Source organism: Schistocerca americana, chromosome 2, assembly GCF_021461395.2.
Source record: "Schistocerca americana isolate TAMUIC-IGC-003095 chromosome 2, iqSchAmer2.1, whole genome shotgun sequence".
Lineage (NCBI taxonomy): Eukaryota > Metazoa > Arthropoda > Insecta > Orthoptera > Acrididae > Schistocerca > Schistocerca americana.
This window is the reverse complement of record NC_060120.1, coordinates 960846263-960863335: the sequence shown is the minus strand read 5'-3', so window position 1 is coordinate 960863335 and position 17073 is coordinate 960846263. Positions and strand designations below refer to the sequence as shown.

Sequence of the window (17073 nt, the reverse complement as noted above, 5' to 3'; positions counted from 1 at the left end):
CAGGGCATCTGTGTCCTATCCAACGTCCAGGGAAGATGTTGTTGAGGTGTTAACGAACTGTAATGCAGAAATGCGTTGGTGCTCTGTCATGCAGAGAGCACATAATCTTTCGTATAGTCAAAGGTACATTATTGGTTAAAAACACTCTTGGTTGCAATTTTAGTTTAGCGGCATCAACAGAAACCACATGCTGCACCGTTGTGTCAGACGGACTACCAGAGATTGCTCCACATTCTATGTTAACAATGCTAGTGCTCAAATCGTTTGCTTGGAGTTCTATTGTTTCTACCTTTTAGGATTTACTTCTTCAAACTGATTAAAGCAGAGTTCAGATTCCTTCCCAATTCTTCCTGAAAAATTCTGTACTAACAGATCAGTATTTTTCTTGAATTCATTGTAAACATTTTCGATTTCGGTTTTAAAAATGTTGTGCAATTCGGATAAATGTTGCCCTACTTTGAGTTTCAAATCATGAGGATTAGACTCAGTTTTATAACGCAAACTGTCAGATTTCGTTTCATCCCTCGGTGCATTATGACTACACTGAATTTTTAAACTTAAATCTGAAGTCAATTAATCTCTCAATTCTTCATTATTACAGCCCATTTTATCATGCAGTTCATTATTACCAGATCCTAACTCATGCTTTAAACTACTCCTTAATTCATTACTACCAGATTCTATGTTAGGAAATGGCACTTGAATTCAATCTGTCATCCCTACAGTCCCAGTTGCACTTCACTGGTTTTAGAGGAGATTATTGCGTTATGTGACTCATTTGAATCCTTGAATAGGCAAATTTAGTTTCACCATCTGACACATCGAACTATTCTCTTTTTACTTCAGAAAAAGCACGTCCGTGTCAAAGACTGGTTTAGATTAATTTTCACATCGCCCTCTGCAGTAAATTTTGTAGTGTGTCGTAGCAAGTCTAGATTACTTCAGGAGGAGGTCGAGCAGATACTACAGAACACACACACACACACACACACACACACACACACACACGCACAAATTATTATCAGTAATGTATTAAAACGTAGGCACGACAAATACTTAAAGTTGGTAACAATTATTGTCCTCACACATGACATGTACACAACATTTAGTTCTTCGTTCATGGCAGAATGGTAGTTTGATATCGAAGTACAGTTGGCTATAACTTGACGTAAAGTTCTGAATAACTGTTCTATTACCACACAGCCGGGCCTTTAGTAAGACGGTACCGTCGTCACAAGCGATGGTTAAACGTGGTCACTGATTACAGATTTAAGTGTTGACTTTGGAGCAGTCGATTAGATGTGGACTTCATCTACCAACTGTATGGTACTCCAGCCTATATCCATTATGATTATTGTGAATTTTTAAACGGGAAACTGAGGACCCGATAGATCGGTCGTGGTGGGGTTGATGATCGGCAATTCATTTCACGGCCTCCATACTCTCCTGACTAACCACATACGATTTTTTTGTGGGGTTATGTGAAAATTCAGTTTTTTCACCTACTCTACCAAAAGAGCTACGAGACATGCGACCTCATGTCAACAGTGCTTTTGAATAGATTGATAGGGATATGCCGCATCGAATGTGGAAAGGACATGATTATCAAGTTGATACCTGCAGATTCAGTTAGGGGCCACATGTAACACGTAAGAAAAACCTTATTGAGTATTACTATGTGTGTGCAAAGCCCTGTAAAAATATCTAAAATAATACAGCTACAGAAAATCTGTGAAATCACTTCAGTTATTCATGATAACCCTGTATTTATAATAATCAGTCATACAGGGACTGAACGAAGAATGGAAAAACTAAAAACACAACACATTACCATCCTGATACGGCGTAGGTCCTGTAAGATTGTCAAGGGAATTTTATACCATTCTTACTGGAAAACTGTGGCAACTTCAGGTAACGACGATAGAGGTCGATAGTGATCACGCATCCTTCTCTCCACAGCGGACCACAAAGACTCCGTAATACTGATATCTGGAGACTATGGTGACCAGGAGAAGTGTGACAATTCGTCCAGCGCTGGATGATGCGAGTTGTGTGAACAGGAAACCTGAATCACAGGTTCAGCATCACCCCAGGGGAACAAACATTCCATGGTTACAGAAGCGCCCACCATACGAACACCAGTCCCTTGCCCACGTTCGAATTCACTTAGCTCCGACACAATGCGGTCACTACTACACGGAACTGTGTTCAGACTACGACTGACACTTACAACGTATGATGGATATTGCACGGGAGGCGTTCGTGGTCAAATATAACAGCTCAGCTGCATTCCTGTTCAAACATGTATTTCTCATGGTGTTTCCATATTTTTCTCCAACTCTTGTGTATTTTTTGGAGATCGTTAATTATGAAAACTAAATGGATTTTAGGAGGATAGTGCTTTTAGTTTCTCTTTGTATTGATGCTTTAAGATACAGGAGTACGAAAAAATAGGACTTCCCCTAATCAGGTTGTATAAATTTCAGTTATCGTCTGGATCTTGCTTTAAGGGGTGTTGTTGTTATCGTTGTTGTGATCTGCAATCCGATGACTGTTTTAAAACAGCTCTCGAAGCTAATCTATCCTGTGCAAGTCTCTCCTTCTCAGAGTACCCACTGCATTCTATAGTTGAGCTGTGGTCTCCCTCTACAATTTTTACCCCTACTGTTCCCCCCTTACCATTTAGACTATTCCTTAATGCACCAAGACGTGTTCTAGCATCTGATTCCTTCTTTCAGCCAGCTTGTGCAATAAATATCTCCCCTTTTCGGTTTTATTCAGTACCTTCTCATTAGTTATTCGATGTATCCATCGAGATGTAGCATTGTTCTGTAGCACCTCTTTTCAAAATCATCTATACTACTTCTGTTTGAACTATTTACCTTCCACATTTCATTTCAATACAAGGTTACTCTCCAGACACACTTATAATAGACTTTCTAACAATTACACTGACATTTGATGCTAACAGATTCCTCTTTTTCAGAAATCTATTTCTTGATATTGTCCGTCTGATTTTGATACTGTCCCTATTTATTTTACTGATCACATGATAAAACTCATCTACTACTTCTAGTGTTTCATTTCCTAATTTAATTCCCCATCCCTCCAGCATCACTTAATTTTAATTCCACTAATTCCCTTACCTGTTTTTAAAAAATTTTCGATGATTTTCACCTCACAAACTATTTCGAGAGTTCTGTTCTTATATATCCTCTGCCACGACTGAGGGATTTACATGTTTTGACTGCTTCCGCGTGAACTGAAAATGAAGTTTCAGGTTTCTCCTTGGTGCCAATAACAAACTGCTCAATTTACAGTTGGAATAACGTTGGTGAGAGGCCACAAAACTTCTTCACAACCTTCTCAACTCCTGTTCTCTTTCCATGTTCTGCGACTATTGTAAAAGCGGTCTGGTTTCTGTACAAGTTACGAAAAACCTTTCGCTCCTTGCCACCATTAGAATTTCAGAGTGTAGGCCAATCAAGAATGTGCGAAGCTTTCCCTGCATCTATAGTCTTAGAGTCAGTTTTGACTCACATATTTGCACATTTCTCCGGAACCCAAACTGATTTACCGAAGGTCTTCTGTAAATAATTCGTATAATATTTGGCAACTACGACTTACAAAATTAATAGTGCAATAATATTTACAACTCTCTTTGCTAGGAGGTATGAAAGTCTTCTTGAAGTCAGAAGGTATTCTCACTGCCGTATATGACATAGTAATTCTCTGAAGGCTCCCAATAATTACGAACGAATGTCGTTTACTCCAGGGGCCTTGGTTCGAATTACATTTTTAAGTGTTGTCTCAAATTATTCTGACAGCATCACATCTCCTATTTCATATTTATTTGCGTCTGCCCATTTCTTTAACATTGTCTTCATCTCCTTTGCACGATCCTTCTACATATTGCTTTCACTTTTCAGCTTTCGCGTCATTGCCTAGTACTGGCCTATCATCTGAGCTCTTAATTTCCTTCAACAGCTCCTCTTTCCGCCATGGGTCCCTTATTTTCCTGTAGGTGACATCTCTTCCCATTGCTTCTTAGCTATTTTACACTTCATTTCAGTCTGTGTTTTAAACGTCCTTATTCCGTTTTATCTGCTTTGAGATTTGCGTTTTTGTACATCCTCGTTTCGTCAGTTAAATGTAGTATCTCGCTTGTAATTCCAGTCTTTACACTGGGCTTGGTCGTTTTGCTTATTTGACACTGCTGCTTTCACAATTTGATCTCATTCTGTGGCAACCGCACTCCAATAGCACTTTCCGTTTCATCAATGTTTGCTGTGCAAGCTCTAGGTGATTCACCCTATGCAATAAGAAGAACTCCACAGATGTAGTAACAGCTACTCTGGACACTTGTAGTTATCAATATTCTTAGAATGGGCCGATGTTATCGTAAATCAAAATCAGTACTGTTACACGCCTTTCAGAGAAAGTAATCATCTAGTGATGATGTTTCCATTATAAGAAGAAATTACGACTAATTTTCAAAACTGCCTCATACCAGTTCATACTCCACTAAAGTGTATTAATTTTTCAGAATTTATTTCAGGATGTAATCCTCGATAAACTACTAGTGAAACGTTTCGAGCATCCTAAAACCTTAGGCGAAGCAAATCTAGTGTATAAGCCTTGTAGGCTGAAAATTAGAAAATAGTACTTACTTTTTCTGTCACTCTGGTTCTTACAATTTTTATCTTAATGACACGATAATATGTAAAAATCACTGACATTTAATAGTTAAAATTTCTACATGTAATCATTTGTGTCATTTGCTTCCACCAATAAATTAATTTTAAAGTGTGTTTCTTGCAGTGAATTTTCCCAGATCTGCAGATTTGCTTCAGGCTCTGCACTTAAACAAATCTAAGGTTGAGTAAAAAGTTAACAAAGACTTTTGTAATGCTAATTTAATGAAACACAAATGAAAACAGTAACATGAGAATACTTTATAAATAAGCTGAAAAGAGTTTAGTGGTCATCATGTAGGCAAAATTGAAGACTTGTTTCAATTAGATATTTGTGCTGTTTCATTAGAAAACACCGCGCCAAAAGCGGCCAGGACCTCCTGCGGGTGGTCCAGTAGGCTGAGGTCCTCCAGTAGGTTGAGGTTCACCGGTGGGCTGGGGCCCTCCAGTTGGTTCAGGACCTCCAGTGGGTTGACCTGTTGGCTCAGGGCCTCCAGTTGGTGGGCCAGGGGGACCAGTTGGTTCAGGACCTCCAGTAGGTTGACCTGTTGGATCAGGTCCTCCAGTTGGTGGACCAGGTGGTCCGGTTGGTTGTGGTCCTTCAGTTGGTCCAGGAGGACCTGGTGGCGTTTCTTGGCACCTGCATGCTGACACCTGTGATAGAATTGTGTAACCTATCTCAGTGTCTGTAGTTAAGATTTATGTAGTTACATAAAACGATCTGTGAACAATTAGATTGTTATACTCTGTCGGACCTACCATTCATTAAATATGTATAATTTTCAGGTATATATCAATCTGTGTGTAACTACTTATTGTAAACCTCTGAAATAACTATTGAAGAGTGAAGAGATCTAAGAACCAAGGTTTTTTAAAAATTTATACCCTGTTTTTGTTGGTTATTATATTAATTGGCTGAATGATGATGAAAATATGACTCAATCATCCTAGACAGCAATCTGTTATCAAGACAGGTAACTAAAGAAATCGTAAAAAATACGTAAGCTACGATACTTATTGGAGACTCGCCAGTAACCGCTACTTACCGCAAGGCAGAGGAGAAGAGCTGCCACTGTCGCCCTCATGGTTCTGAAGGATGGCAGAGATGAGGGACTGTCGGCCTTTTATAAGTCGCAGTATTGCGTGATGTATTCCTGGCGTGACCGAGCGACAAAAGGCCCAAAAATGGACTTGAAGCCTACTGATATGATGCAACATCTGTTTGTCTTTCAAAGTTACATAATATGACTTCGACGGTCTTCAGAGTTTATGTTTCATGCGATTTTCTTTCTATTTGGAATAGGGAATACCAAACAAGAAATTTCTGGCACCCATAATTCTAACGAGTACATTTTTGTATTTATACTGAAACTTTCACTTGTAAGCATAGCCCTAATTATGAAGAAAGGTCTCTAGTGTGTCGTTCTGTCTTTATGAGTATAGTCCATAATTCATCTATGACCTCTCACTACAATATCCAATAGTATTTCTTTTCCATATTATTCCTACATTTTTATTATTGTCTTAGTTCTGTACTACCATGGAGTATCTAATTATTTCGTTGGATGCTCCATTAATCTAATGATTGTCAAAAGCACTGATATAATTCCGAGGAGTGTATTTTTAAATATTTCATACAAGTTATATCTTTCTTTTTACACAACTTGTGTTGGTTTTTTCGGTGCAAAATGATAAGTTCCCCACTCTGGCCTTGTACGAGGCATATGTTTTACATTTTAGATTAAGGACAGTTACGCATGTACATCATCGGCATTCTCTATAACGTTTCTTCGTGGTGTTAACTGATTTCGTCGGAAAAGAATGATATAACAAAACAATTTAAACCCCAGATACAGCCTAAACATCAGTTCAGAAGTGTTTCTTCACAGACTTCTTTCATGGCTTTTTCTTTTTTTAACTGGTATATTTGGGCTGTATTTCTGTTTTATAGGGCATAATAATTTTTAATGCCGTGAGAATCGAAATAAATAATTCATCAAGTAATATTCCCACCTCGTTTGATATTTAAAAGTTCTCACTTTGAGGAATGCTGTTATATACGAATTATGGAAGATTTTCATTTTAATGTGATGTGCAGTATTTAAATGCAATACTCTCAAGACTGAACGTAAAGAACAAGGTGTATTCATTGGCTACTTCCACCATGATGAAAACTTTTATACACGTGCGTCACAGTGTGGATTTGCCAAAATCGCGATAATATTGGAAGGAGACACAAGTTAACATTGACCATTCCAGAGGTTATAAGCCAACAAAACCTTGGCTCTGACTGTATGTGAATACTCACCGCGAGGTGGCTGATGGAAGTAGTTAGATTGCTGGGAATCTAAATACAATAAACAGCATTGAAGGCTTTGTGTTCGGTAACACAGTCAGTAAACAACGCTGTCTCTGTCGTGTCGACAAATAAAATGATTTCCAACTAATTTGAGTGTGCTGCTATTTATAATGATATGGATAAATAACAATTACATCTTCCATAATACTTCTATTCACACATCAGATTAGCAATGTGTACAAAAAAACTAACAACACAGTTACAGTCCTCACTTCGTAGACGATTGCATGAAAGATGAAATAAAGTGCCGAGTTATCAACACAACAACACTACCACTTAATTTGGCGACAATTTGAACATATGAAGAAGATCAGTAGGATTTTCCTTTGATTGCAAGTATGTAACAACAATCACACTTCTATTGCAGTCTCACGTCTACTCAATCATTGTGTAATAAAATGTCCTTTCGCAGAAACATTTTTCAATTTGGAATGCAACACAGAATTTTCTGACAGTCTAATAGAACTCTGCTTGTCATGAACAGTTTTATTTTTTTTACGTCATCAGTCTTCTGACTGGTTTGATGCAGTCCGCCACGAATTCCTCTCCTTTGCCAACCTCTTCATCTCAGAGTAGCACTTGCAACCTACATCCTCAATTATTTACTCGATGTATGCCAATCTCTGTCGTCCACTACTGTTTTTACTCTCTACAGCTCCCTCTAGTACTATGGCACTTACTCGGTGATGTCTTAACATGTGTCCTGTAATTCTGTACATTCTTTTTGTCACTGTTTCCCATATATTCCTCTCCTCTCCGATTCTGCGTCGAACTTCCTCGTTGCATACCTTATAGCCCACCTAATTTATAGCGTTCTTCTGTAGCACCACATCTCAGATACTTCGATTCTCTTCTATTCCGGTTTTCCCACAGCCAGTGTTTCACTAACATAAAATGCTCTGCGCCAAATATACATTATCAGAAATATCTTCCTCACATCAGGGCCTATGTCCGCTTCCAGTATAATTCTCTCGGCCAGAAATGCGCGTTTGAGCAGCGCTAGTGTTCTTTTAAAGTCCTCCTCGCTCCGTCCGTCACGGGTTTTTTGCTGCCTAGGTAGCAGAAATCTGGAACTTGTGCCGTTTCGTGATCCCCGATTACGAAGTTATGTTTCGCGCTGTTCTCATTTCTGCTGTTTCTCACTACTTTCGTCTTTCATCGATTTACTCTCAATCCATATTCTGCACTCATTACTGTTCATTCCGTTCAACAGATGCTATAATTCTTCTTCACTTTCACTGAAGGTAGTAGTATCATTAGCGCATAGCCTCACTGATATCCTTTCATCTCGACTTTCAGTTTCACTCATGAAACTTTGTTTCTGTTTCCATCATTGCTTCTTCGGTGAATAAATTAAACCCTTTTTAATCCGAGTGCTTCGTTGTTCGTCTTCCATTGTAATTGTTCTCTCCTGGTTCTTGTGCATGTTGTATATTACACGGCATTCCCTATAGCTCGCCCCGATTTTTCTCAGAATTTCGAATACTTTGCACCATTTTACATCGTCGAACGCTTTTTCAGGGTCAACAAATCCCATGAACGTGTCTTTTCTTTAGTCTTCCTTCCATTATCAACCGCAACGTCAGAATTTCCTAAAGCTAAACTGATCGCCACCTTCAATTATCTTTTCCATTCTTCTGTATATTATCTTTGTCAGCAAGTTGTATGCATGAGCTGTTTGGTTGATTGTGCAATAATTCTCGCACTTGTCCGTCTTGCAATCTTCGGAACTGTGTGGATGATGTTTCTTGGAAAATCAGATGCCATATCGCCGACTCATACATTCTACACACCAACGTAAATGGTCCTTTTCTTGCCACTTCCCCAAATAATTTTAGAAGTTGTGGTGTAATGTTGTTTGTCCCTACGTCCTTATTCGATCATAAGTCTTCAAAGCTCTTCTAAATTCTGATTGAAATACTGTATCCGCATTCTTTTCAATATCGACTCCTCTTTCTTCTTCTATCGCGTCATAAAAAGTCCTCCTCCTCATAGAGGCCTTCAGTGTACTTTCATCACCTATCCACTCTCTCCTTTGGATTTAACGGTGAAACTCCCGTTGCATTCGTAATGTAACCACCCTAGCTTTTAATTTGACTGAAGGTTGCTTTGAGTTATCTGTATGGTGATTCAGTTCTTCCAACAATAATTTGTTTTTCTATGTCTTCGCATTTTTCATGCAGTCATTTCGCCTTAGCTTCCCTCATTTCCTGTTTATTTCGTTCCTAAGTGACTTGTATTTCCGTATTCCTGCTATTCCGTGAACATATTTGTACTTTCTTCTTTCACCGGTCAACTGAATTATCTCTCCTCTTACCCATTGTTTCTTAGCAGTTACCTTCTTTGTTTCTATGTTTTTTTCTAGTTTCTGTGACTGAATTTTTATAGACGTGCATTCCTCTTCAATGGAACTGCGCATTGAGCTATTGCAGTGTCTGTAGCCCCATAGAACTTCAAGAGTGTCTCTTCATTCCTTATTACTTCCGTATCCCACTTGTTTGTACATTGATTCTTCCTAAGTAGTCTCTTGAACATGAACCTACTCTTCGTCATTACTAAATTCTCATCTGAATCTATATCTGCTGCAGGGTACGTTTTTACAATCGATTACTTGATTTCTAAATCTCTACCTGACCCTGATGTAATCTAACCGAACTCTTCTATATCTCCCTATCTTTTCTATTCTTGAACAGAGTTTTAGCTATTACAAGCTGAAATTTGTTGCAGAAAATTAGTCTTACTCCACTCCCATCCCTAGTGCTTAGGCTGTATTCTCCCTTAAGACTTTCTTCTACTCCTTCCCCTACAGCTGCAATATAGTCCTGAGGGACTATTAGATTCTTGTCTCCCTTTACTTCGGTGTGGGTTTGCTGTCGATTCCAATTACCTGTTAGCTGTCTCAAATACACTGCCTCTTTCGATATTCAGTTTCAGTACTTGACGTGACAATATCGGTCAGTTTCTTGTTCTCGCAGGAAATTATATTTTTCCCCAATAGAAAAGCACTGCCATATTTTGACAACCAAGTAGTTCAAACGTCTTCAGAATTTGAGCAACTAAGCCAGTAACATGCATATCTTTGCAGTCCCCATTGTTAAACATAAATCCATAGTTCATAGTATCCTTCAGTTACGAAGGACTCGTTTTCTTGATCTACAATACACAATATAAACTTACAATCGTAGTAGCTTAAGATAGTTGCTGCATACCAAATGTCAGGTCTTGTATTAGTATTGACCAGTAAACCCTGCACCCCAATACATTAACAGATCAAACTCTAATCAATATAGTGTCATATCTCTCGAACTATATGTCGTATAATGAACCAAATTTGCAGGCACATTCAGTGGTATATGTGTTACGGATAGAGTTGGCAGTAAACAAGTAATACATTAAAACATCATGCATGACGCTACAGATTTAATGCACAAAAGCCTAAAATTTAGTAAGTGATAATCTTCCTCCTTCCATCATTTTGTGCGGACTTTGCAGTCCCCATTGTTAAACATAAATCCATAGTTAATAGTATCCTTCAGTTACGAAGGACTCGTTTTCTTGATCTACAATACACAATATAAACTTACAATCGTAGTAGCTTAAGATAGTTGCTGCATACCAAATGTCAGGTCTTGTATTAGTATTGACCAGTAAACCCTGCACCCCAATACATTAACAGATCAAACTCTAATCTATATAGTGTCATATCTCTCGAACTATATGTCGTATAATGAACCAAATTTGCAGGCACATTCAGTGGTATATGTGTTACGGATAGAGTTGGCAGTAAACAAGTAATACATTAAAACATCATGCATGACGCTACAGATTTAATGCACAAAAGCCTAAAATGTAGTAAGTGATAATCTTCCTCCTTCCATCATTTTGTGCGGAAGGTGGGGGTGTTGTTGACGAGAAAAAGTTTCATAAAGACTTGAAATTATGCATAAAGTTTGTTGTAAGTCGTTAAGTGCGCTCACTCTGAAATATTGGTTGAATACACAGTAAGTTTGGGAGAGTTGGACCACTTTTTCTTTTCAGCATAAAATTTGTATGGTTCTCAACTTTTTTTGTCTCCTGGCAGCGTGTTAGTATAGAGTGTCATTAACTAGAATATATTATTGACAAACAGTCGCTTAAAATAAGTATGATAAAATTAAAATATACATGAGTTGTCCATTTCACCCATAGGTGTATGGGTGAGTGGACCAGTGGTCTGGGAGAGATGAACCATATGAAAATGGCTATACATGAAGCACAGAAGTAATAAAAATTACATACTTTTATTTTTAAGATGTTGTAATGAATACAGAATCATACTATTAAATATTTAGTCCAAAGCAATATTATCAGTTTATTATAAATCTTGTTTGAACATTGGCATGAGATTGACCAGAGTACTGGAAGAGATGGACCATATAAAAATAGGTACACATGAAGCATAGAATTAATCAAAATTACATACTTTTATCTAGAATATCTTGTAAAGAACACAGAATTACACTATTAAATATTTTAGTCCAAGCAATATTATCAGTTTTTTATAAATCTTGATTGAACATTGGCTTCTCTAATGAATTGTTGGTTTTGTTAAACCACTAACCTATTTTTCTCTCACCACAATTAATTTATTTCCGAATGTTGAACAACATTCTTGTTATCATTGTGGACAAGAAGCACACTGAATCTAGTTGTTATTTTTATTAGTTTCATAATAGATTTCAAAAGACCCAACACATTCATCTTTACCTCGTTCATCAAAGTTATTTTCTTAATCATCTATACTGTCTGCATCTGATGTATACAGTGAGCTCTATGTAGTATTTTTCTATTTTAGCTTCTTCTTTCCGTTTTTCTCTTCAGTAGCATATCCCTTTGGTGATCTTTTTGCGCCTTTTTTGTTTCCTTTCTTTTCTTATCCCTCTTTTTATGCAGAGATTCAATATTTTCAGCAGAGTTTAACCATTAGAATACAGTTGCTGCCTTTCTCTTACCATTCATGGTTTTATCAATAGAAGGAACATGTGACATTTCTTCCAAAAGTTATGTCTGTGGTGGCGTAGGAGTAGCCACTTTTGAAGATTTAGGTTTAGTAAGAATGGTATCTGAAGTTGTATAAGTGAAGGAATTTAAACTTCTGCTGGTAACTCTGCCCCACTGATAGGCTTGGGATCACTAGGTCTTTTGATGGGCTATGATGTGGTTGGTTGGCCTATAAGTGAGATGCTGCTCTACCATTTCTTGGCACACGTGTACCTTTTGACAATTAAGCACCAGTCAGGGACTGCATCCATCTTCAATGGGATTATTCCACATGCCTTGAAGCTAAATTTAATTGCACATCTACTCTCCCACATTAACACCAGCGGTCCATTTCTCCCAAATAACATGGTCAACCTCCACTGACTGCACGGGAAAAATGGACCACCGCGACTTCTATCTACAGCTAATGAACTCGGTGGCCATTTTAAGTTTAATTTCATGCATACAAATCAAGCCTGTGGAAAAAAACTGCATCAATATTGCGAAAAATAAGCCTAAACACTAAACTAATGTAACTACATAACACTTTTCGGCTTACCAGAGCAGAGAATGTGATTTTTCTCCAGAACTAACACGAAAACAACATCAACACTTTTGCAGTAGGGCTTCCTCTCAAATGGCGGGAGCTGCTATCTAGTGGCGCATTTGTGAAATACACTGGTGGTCAGTCTAACACAGTGGTTCAGATCTCCTGGGCATACCCTAGTCTATTTTGCACTTCGTGGGTTATGCTGCCTCAATTCTTATTCACAGTTTCTAACTGTAATACTTGGCTTATTGTATTAAATCTTTGATGTGGTTATAAATCTGAATGAGTAGATTAGTACAGCACTTAAAATTTTTAAATTCGGTCAATAAATGTATGAAATATTGAAAATCAAATTTTTGTTACCTTGGAAACCATAAGAGGGGGAACCTACAACTGGGACCATGCCCCAGATTAGCCATCTACTGACACAGATATACTGCACACCCACAAGTTCCTGTTATGGCACTTGAAACTTAACACCCTGCACATCCCAAATCTATAGTCCAGCCTCCATTGGTGTTTTTATAGGAGTGTAATCAAACATACTAAAGCATTTAGCACATCTTCAATATAATCCTTCTGCTCAAATTTTAAATCACGTTCTTCCCAGTTTTATGCACATGACTTGACAGGAATTTTCTTTTCTTAGATTTTTAACTTCAAATTGCATGTGGTACAGCTTTTCTTTCATCACTCTGTTATTAAAAGGACGTAAAAATCATCAGCATACAAAATAAGAATTGCAAAACTTTTACCTGATTTCTCAATCTTCATTAGTATTTACAACTTAACCTACAATGTTTGCCTTTTTCATTCCACTGTGTAAATGACTTTTTTAAAATCATAAATGCTTTGATTGGTTTATCAGACTTTGATATAATACTCTCTGATTGCTTCATAGAATGGTTTCCACCAAGTCCCAAAATAGAAAAGAACTTTAACATCAAAGCTATTAATCTTAAGATGAATATTTACAGTTTGACTAATGAAAGCTCTGAACACACTATGTCTTATAACAGATGACAAGGTTCTATAATAATCTCTACGAAACTTTTGACCAAATATTTTAGTAACAGGGCTAGCACGAGTGAGTGCCGCCCTTTAATGTATTCCTTTTCGTGTTAAATTCACACTCGTAACCTACTATACTTTTACTCTTAGGTGGGTCCACAAATTCCCAAAGACATTTCTTCTGCAAAGACTTTATTTCCTCTTTCATGACTTTTATCCAGTCCCCTCTTTCACTCCTCGACGTGACGTCCTCCAGATTACCAGGATCTTCAATCAAACTGAATAACACTTACCAAAAATATGTGACCCACTCGGGGTACTCCCTGGGTTTGGGTACATGGGCTGACCTTCGAGCTGGATGGTCACTTTCTGGAACATCAGGTTCCATCGGCAGCATCTCAGTCTCTGCGTTGTCACTGACTGAACATTCTACTTTGTTCTATTTTGACGTGGAATATGGAGAAGGGTTTAATAGCTGAACGCTTATAAATGCAAGTTGTGTAGGCTAATTTCAGTCTTTTGCTATTGTAATGAAAGTATTATTAAGATCGACGTCTTTCGATTTATTCTAAAGCTCTTCAGTGGTCACTCTAACTATATGATTTTTTCCTTTACAGTAGTAAGTAAAACATCCAAACTGTTCATGGTCATAGCAAACAAAACTGTACGGGAAAAAACAATACTGTTACAGTGACAACTGAAGATGCTTTAATAAAGCGAAACGTATCTGGTCTTAGCAAAAGACGGAAATCAAACGGTGCAACTTGCTTATGCGCAGTTGGGGAAAAAAGAAACCGAAAAACAAAAAACTTTTAAATTATTCGAAGAAGACAGTTTACCCTTCCATAACTCCTGTGAGGAACACTATTCTTTATGTAAACAGCTGTGTTGCACATCTCTATGCCCAATAATCAAATTGCATGCACTGTGCCCTCTCACAAATTAATATATTAGTTCTTTCCACAACATCATTCTGTCCAGAATTAAGAGTTCGCAAATTCAGTGCCATTGTCTACTCGAACAAATTTGATGTTTGCTCCAATCCTGTTTTCGTCCAAATTTTAAATTCACAGAAAAAAATCTTATATTTGTTCTTTATCCTTGAGAAAGCAACAGAACGTCCTCCTGGAATAATTATTCACCAAATATACATGTACGTAGCCATAGAGTGTGGCATTTGCTCAGTGGGATCCCGTTAATCCATCTTCACCTCAGATAGATGTTGTTCTCAGCGTAAGGAAATAGATATTCAGACATTTACACTTGTTAGCACTTTCGGAATCGCAACACTTCAGCGTTTTTCAACGTCAACGTGAGTGCTCAGTTGACAGAAACTCAAAATTTTGTTGTTTGTAAATAACATTTCACTCTGATCCAGAACGAAGAAGCTCATTGCTTCTCAACATCTTACATCCATATATATCAAAGACAGTATTTACGCATTTGTTAACCAAACTGTCAGCAACTCGTGGACTTGCGGTTAGCGCTACAGATTCCCAGTCAGTGGAACCAGGTTCGATTACCGGCTCCGTGGCGGATTTTCTCTGCTTGGGACGGAGTATGTTAGTTATCCTCATAGTCACTTCATCATCATCGGTCCGAAAACCGACGAAGAAGTGTCAAGTAAAGAGACTTGCACCAGGTTGTCAAACTCCGCAGAAAGGAATTCCCTGGCAAATATGGCATATGTACAGTTGATTTCATTAACCAAAACATAAACTGACAAAAAATTAGCTGCTAAGGCGTCGGCAAGAATAACATTTCTGAGGATATAGCCAACCGCTTCACTTATTAATCAAATATTAACGCCACACTTCAGAGTTTTTTGTTTGCAGTTTTCTGGTACAAAATCTTGAAGCAATCGCTTCCTCGAGATCTTGTTTCCCGACGCTCTGGTATCAATGATTCACTCATTCAGGTAAAAATCCGTCACTCCAAATGCATGAAACAATGACCTATCACCCCTCTCCGAATTCTCCTTTGATTATTCTTGCCTCTGGAGACAGCCAAACTTCATATGTACATACTTCCAGGAAATGAAAAATATATTTTTTTTCATTTCTCAGCTGTATTTTAAAAAAATCATGTATAAAATTTTACAATATTACCAACATTATCACCGGCACCTTTGTCTAAGCTGGGGTAGTCTCCCACACTTCCATTTAGCATCTTTGTTTTGATATTTTCCTATGTGAAATTTTCAGCCATTATACTGGACTATGTACGCCTCCTGCAAGACAGACAAACTTTTGGTAACAATAACTGAAGAAAACTTCACAAGATCGCTAAAAGCGCATTTTACTTGGTGAACGGTTCCGAATCTTACACTTTAATACTTTTACAATATATTGTCCATAATTGTTGCAAGTTGCTTCACGTTGCGCATGGATAATTTATTTAAAAAAATTTTAAGCGATACGAAACGACGATGACAGATAGCTCTGTGAAACCTGTCATCCAATAGGATGATTTTTTTAGCAATCCTGCCTTGTGAAGTATTCTCCAGTTATCATACACAGCAAATCGACCCCAGTCTTACAATGTCAGGAATATACAACTTTTAGTAAGCCACTCAACATAATGAGTACAATTAGTCCATCATCAAATGGTTTGCCCATGCTCTACAATTATCTGGCTACATCCAGAATGTCAGTTTGGTAATTCTGATCATTTCCTTAAAATTTGAACAACATAGTATTCAGCCGAGCATCCCAGAGTTGTCCATAACGTTTTATTCTTGCCAGTAACGAGTTTTCCAGCGTGTGCCAAGCTTCCTTTGCTTACGCTGTGTTTTCCACATGTGCATACAAAGATTTATCCACATGCAAAAGCATAAAGGTCCACGAATCTGTATCCTTTCCTGCTTTCATAGCTGTACTTGCACGCATGCCCCATTTCAGAGATCAGTAATTTTCACGCATTAGAATTCCATCGGAAATTTCCATTGTTCTAATCATCCTTGCCTTCTAGTTTTTCTACCGACGGAGTGGCGGTTTCCATCAACTTAAATTCCAGGACATTTTTGGAAACCAGAATTTACAGCCACTAAATTACTTTAAGTGCTTTTTCTTCCAAAAAAAGCAAAAAACAAATAAAAGAAAACAAAATTAAACGAAGACACAATCAGCGCCTTCTCTGCTCGACAGCAATGGAAATACTATCGATGACAGTGCTGCTAAAGTCAAAGTTACTAAACGCAGCCCTCCGAAATTCTTTCACGAAAGAAGACGAAGTAAAAATTATAAAATTCGAATCAAGAACAGCTACCAACACGAGTAGCTTAGAGGTAGGTATCCTAAGGATAATGAGGTAACTTTGATCACCTAATGAAAGGCTGTCTTCCGTTCCAGACTGTATACGAATTAGGTTCCTTTCAGAGTATGCTGATGCAATAGCTCCGTATTTAACAATCATCAACAACCGCTCGGTTGTCGAAACAT

General features: G+C 37.8%; 1 protein-coding gene across 1 annotated transcript; it reads right to left on the bottom strand.

Annotated features, from left to right (window-relative positions):
* Positions 1-4898: 4898 nt before the first annotated feature.
* Positions 4899-5784, bottom strand: LOC124596191 (proline-rich protein HaeIII subfamily 1-like). The gene is made up of 2 exons (XM_047135233.1): positions 5741-5784; positions 4899-5348 (listed from the first exon to the last, which is right to left on the bottom strand). The coding sequence occupies exons 1-2, from the start codon at positions 5777-5779 to the stop codon at positions 5040-5042; spliced, it is 348 nt and encodes a 115-aa protein (XP_046991189.1). The 5' UTR covers positions 5780-5784; the 3' UTR covers positions 4899-5039.
* Positions 5785-17073: the final 11289 nt, after the last annotated feature.

What these genes read in the sequence shown, in the direction of transcription:
- LOC124596191 (XM_047135233.1), bottom strand. Translation starts at nt 5,779, where the DNA reads ATGAGGGCGACAGTGGCAGCTCTTCTCCTCTGCCTTGCG. An exon ending in CTCTTCTCCTCTGCCTTGCG is followed by an intron (nt 5,349 to 5,740) that starts GTAAGTAGCGGT and finishes ATTCTATCACAG; the next exon opens with GTGTCAGCATGCAGGTGCCA.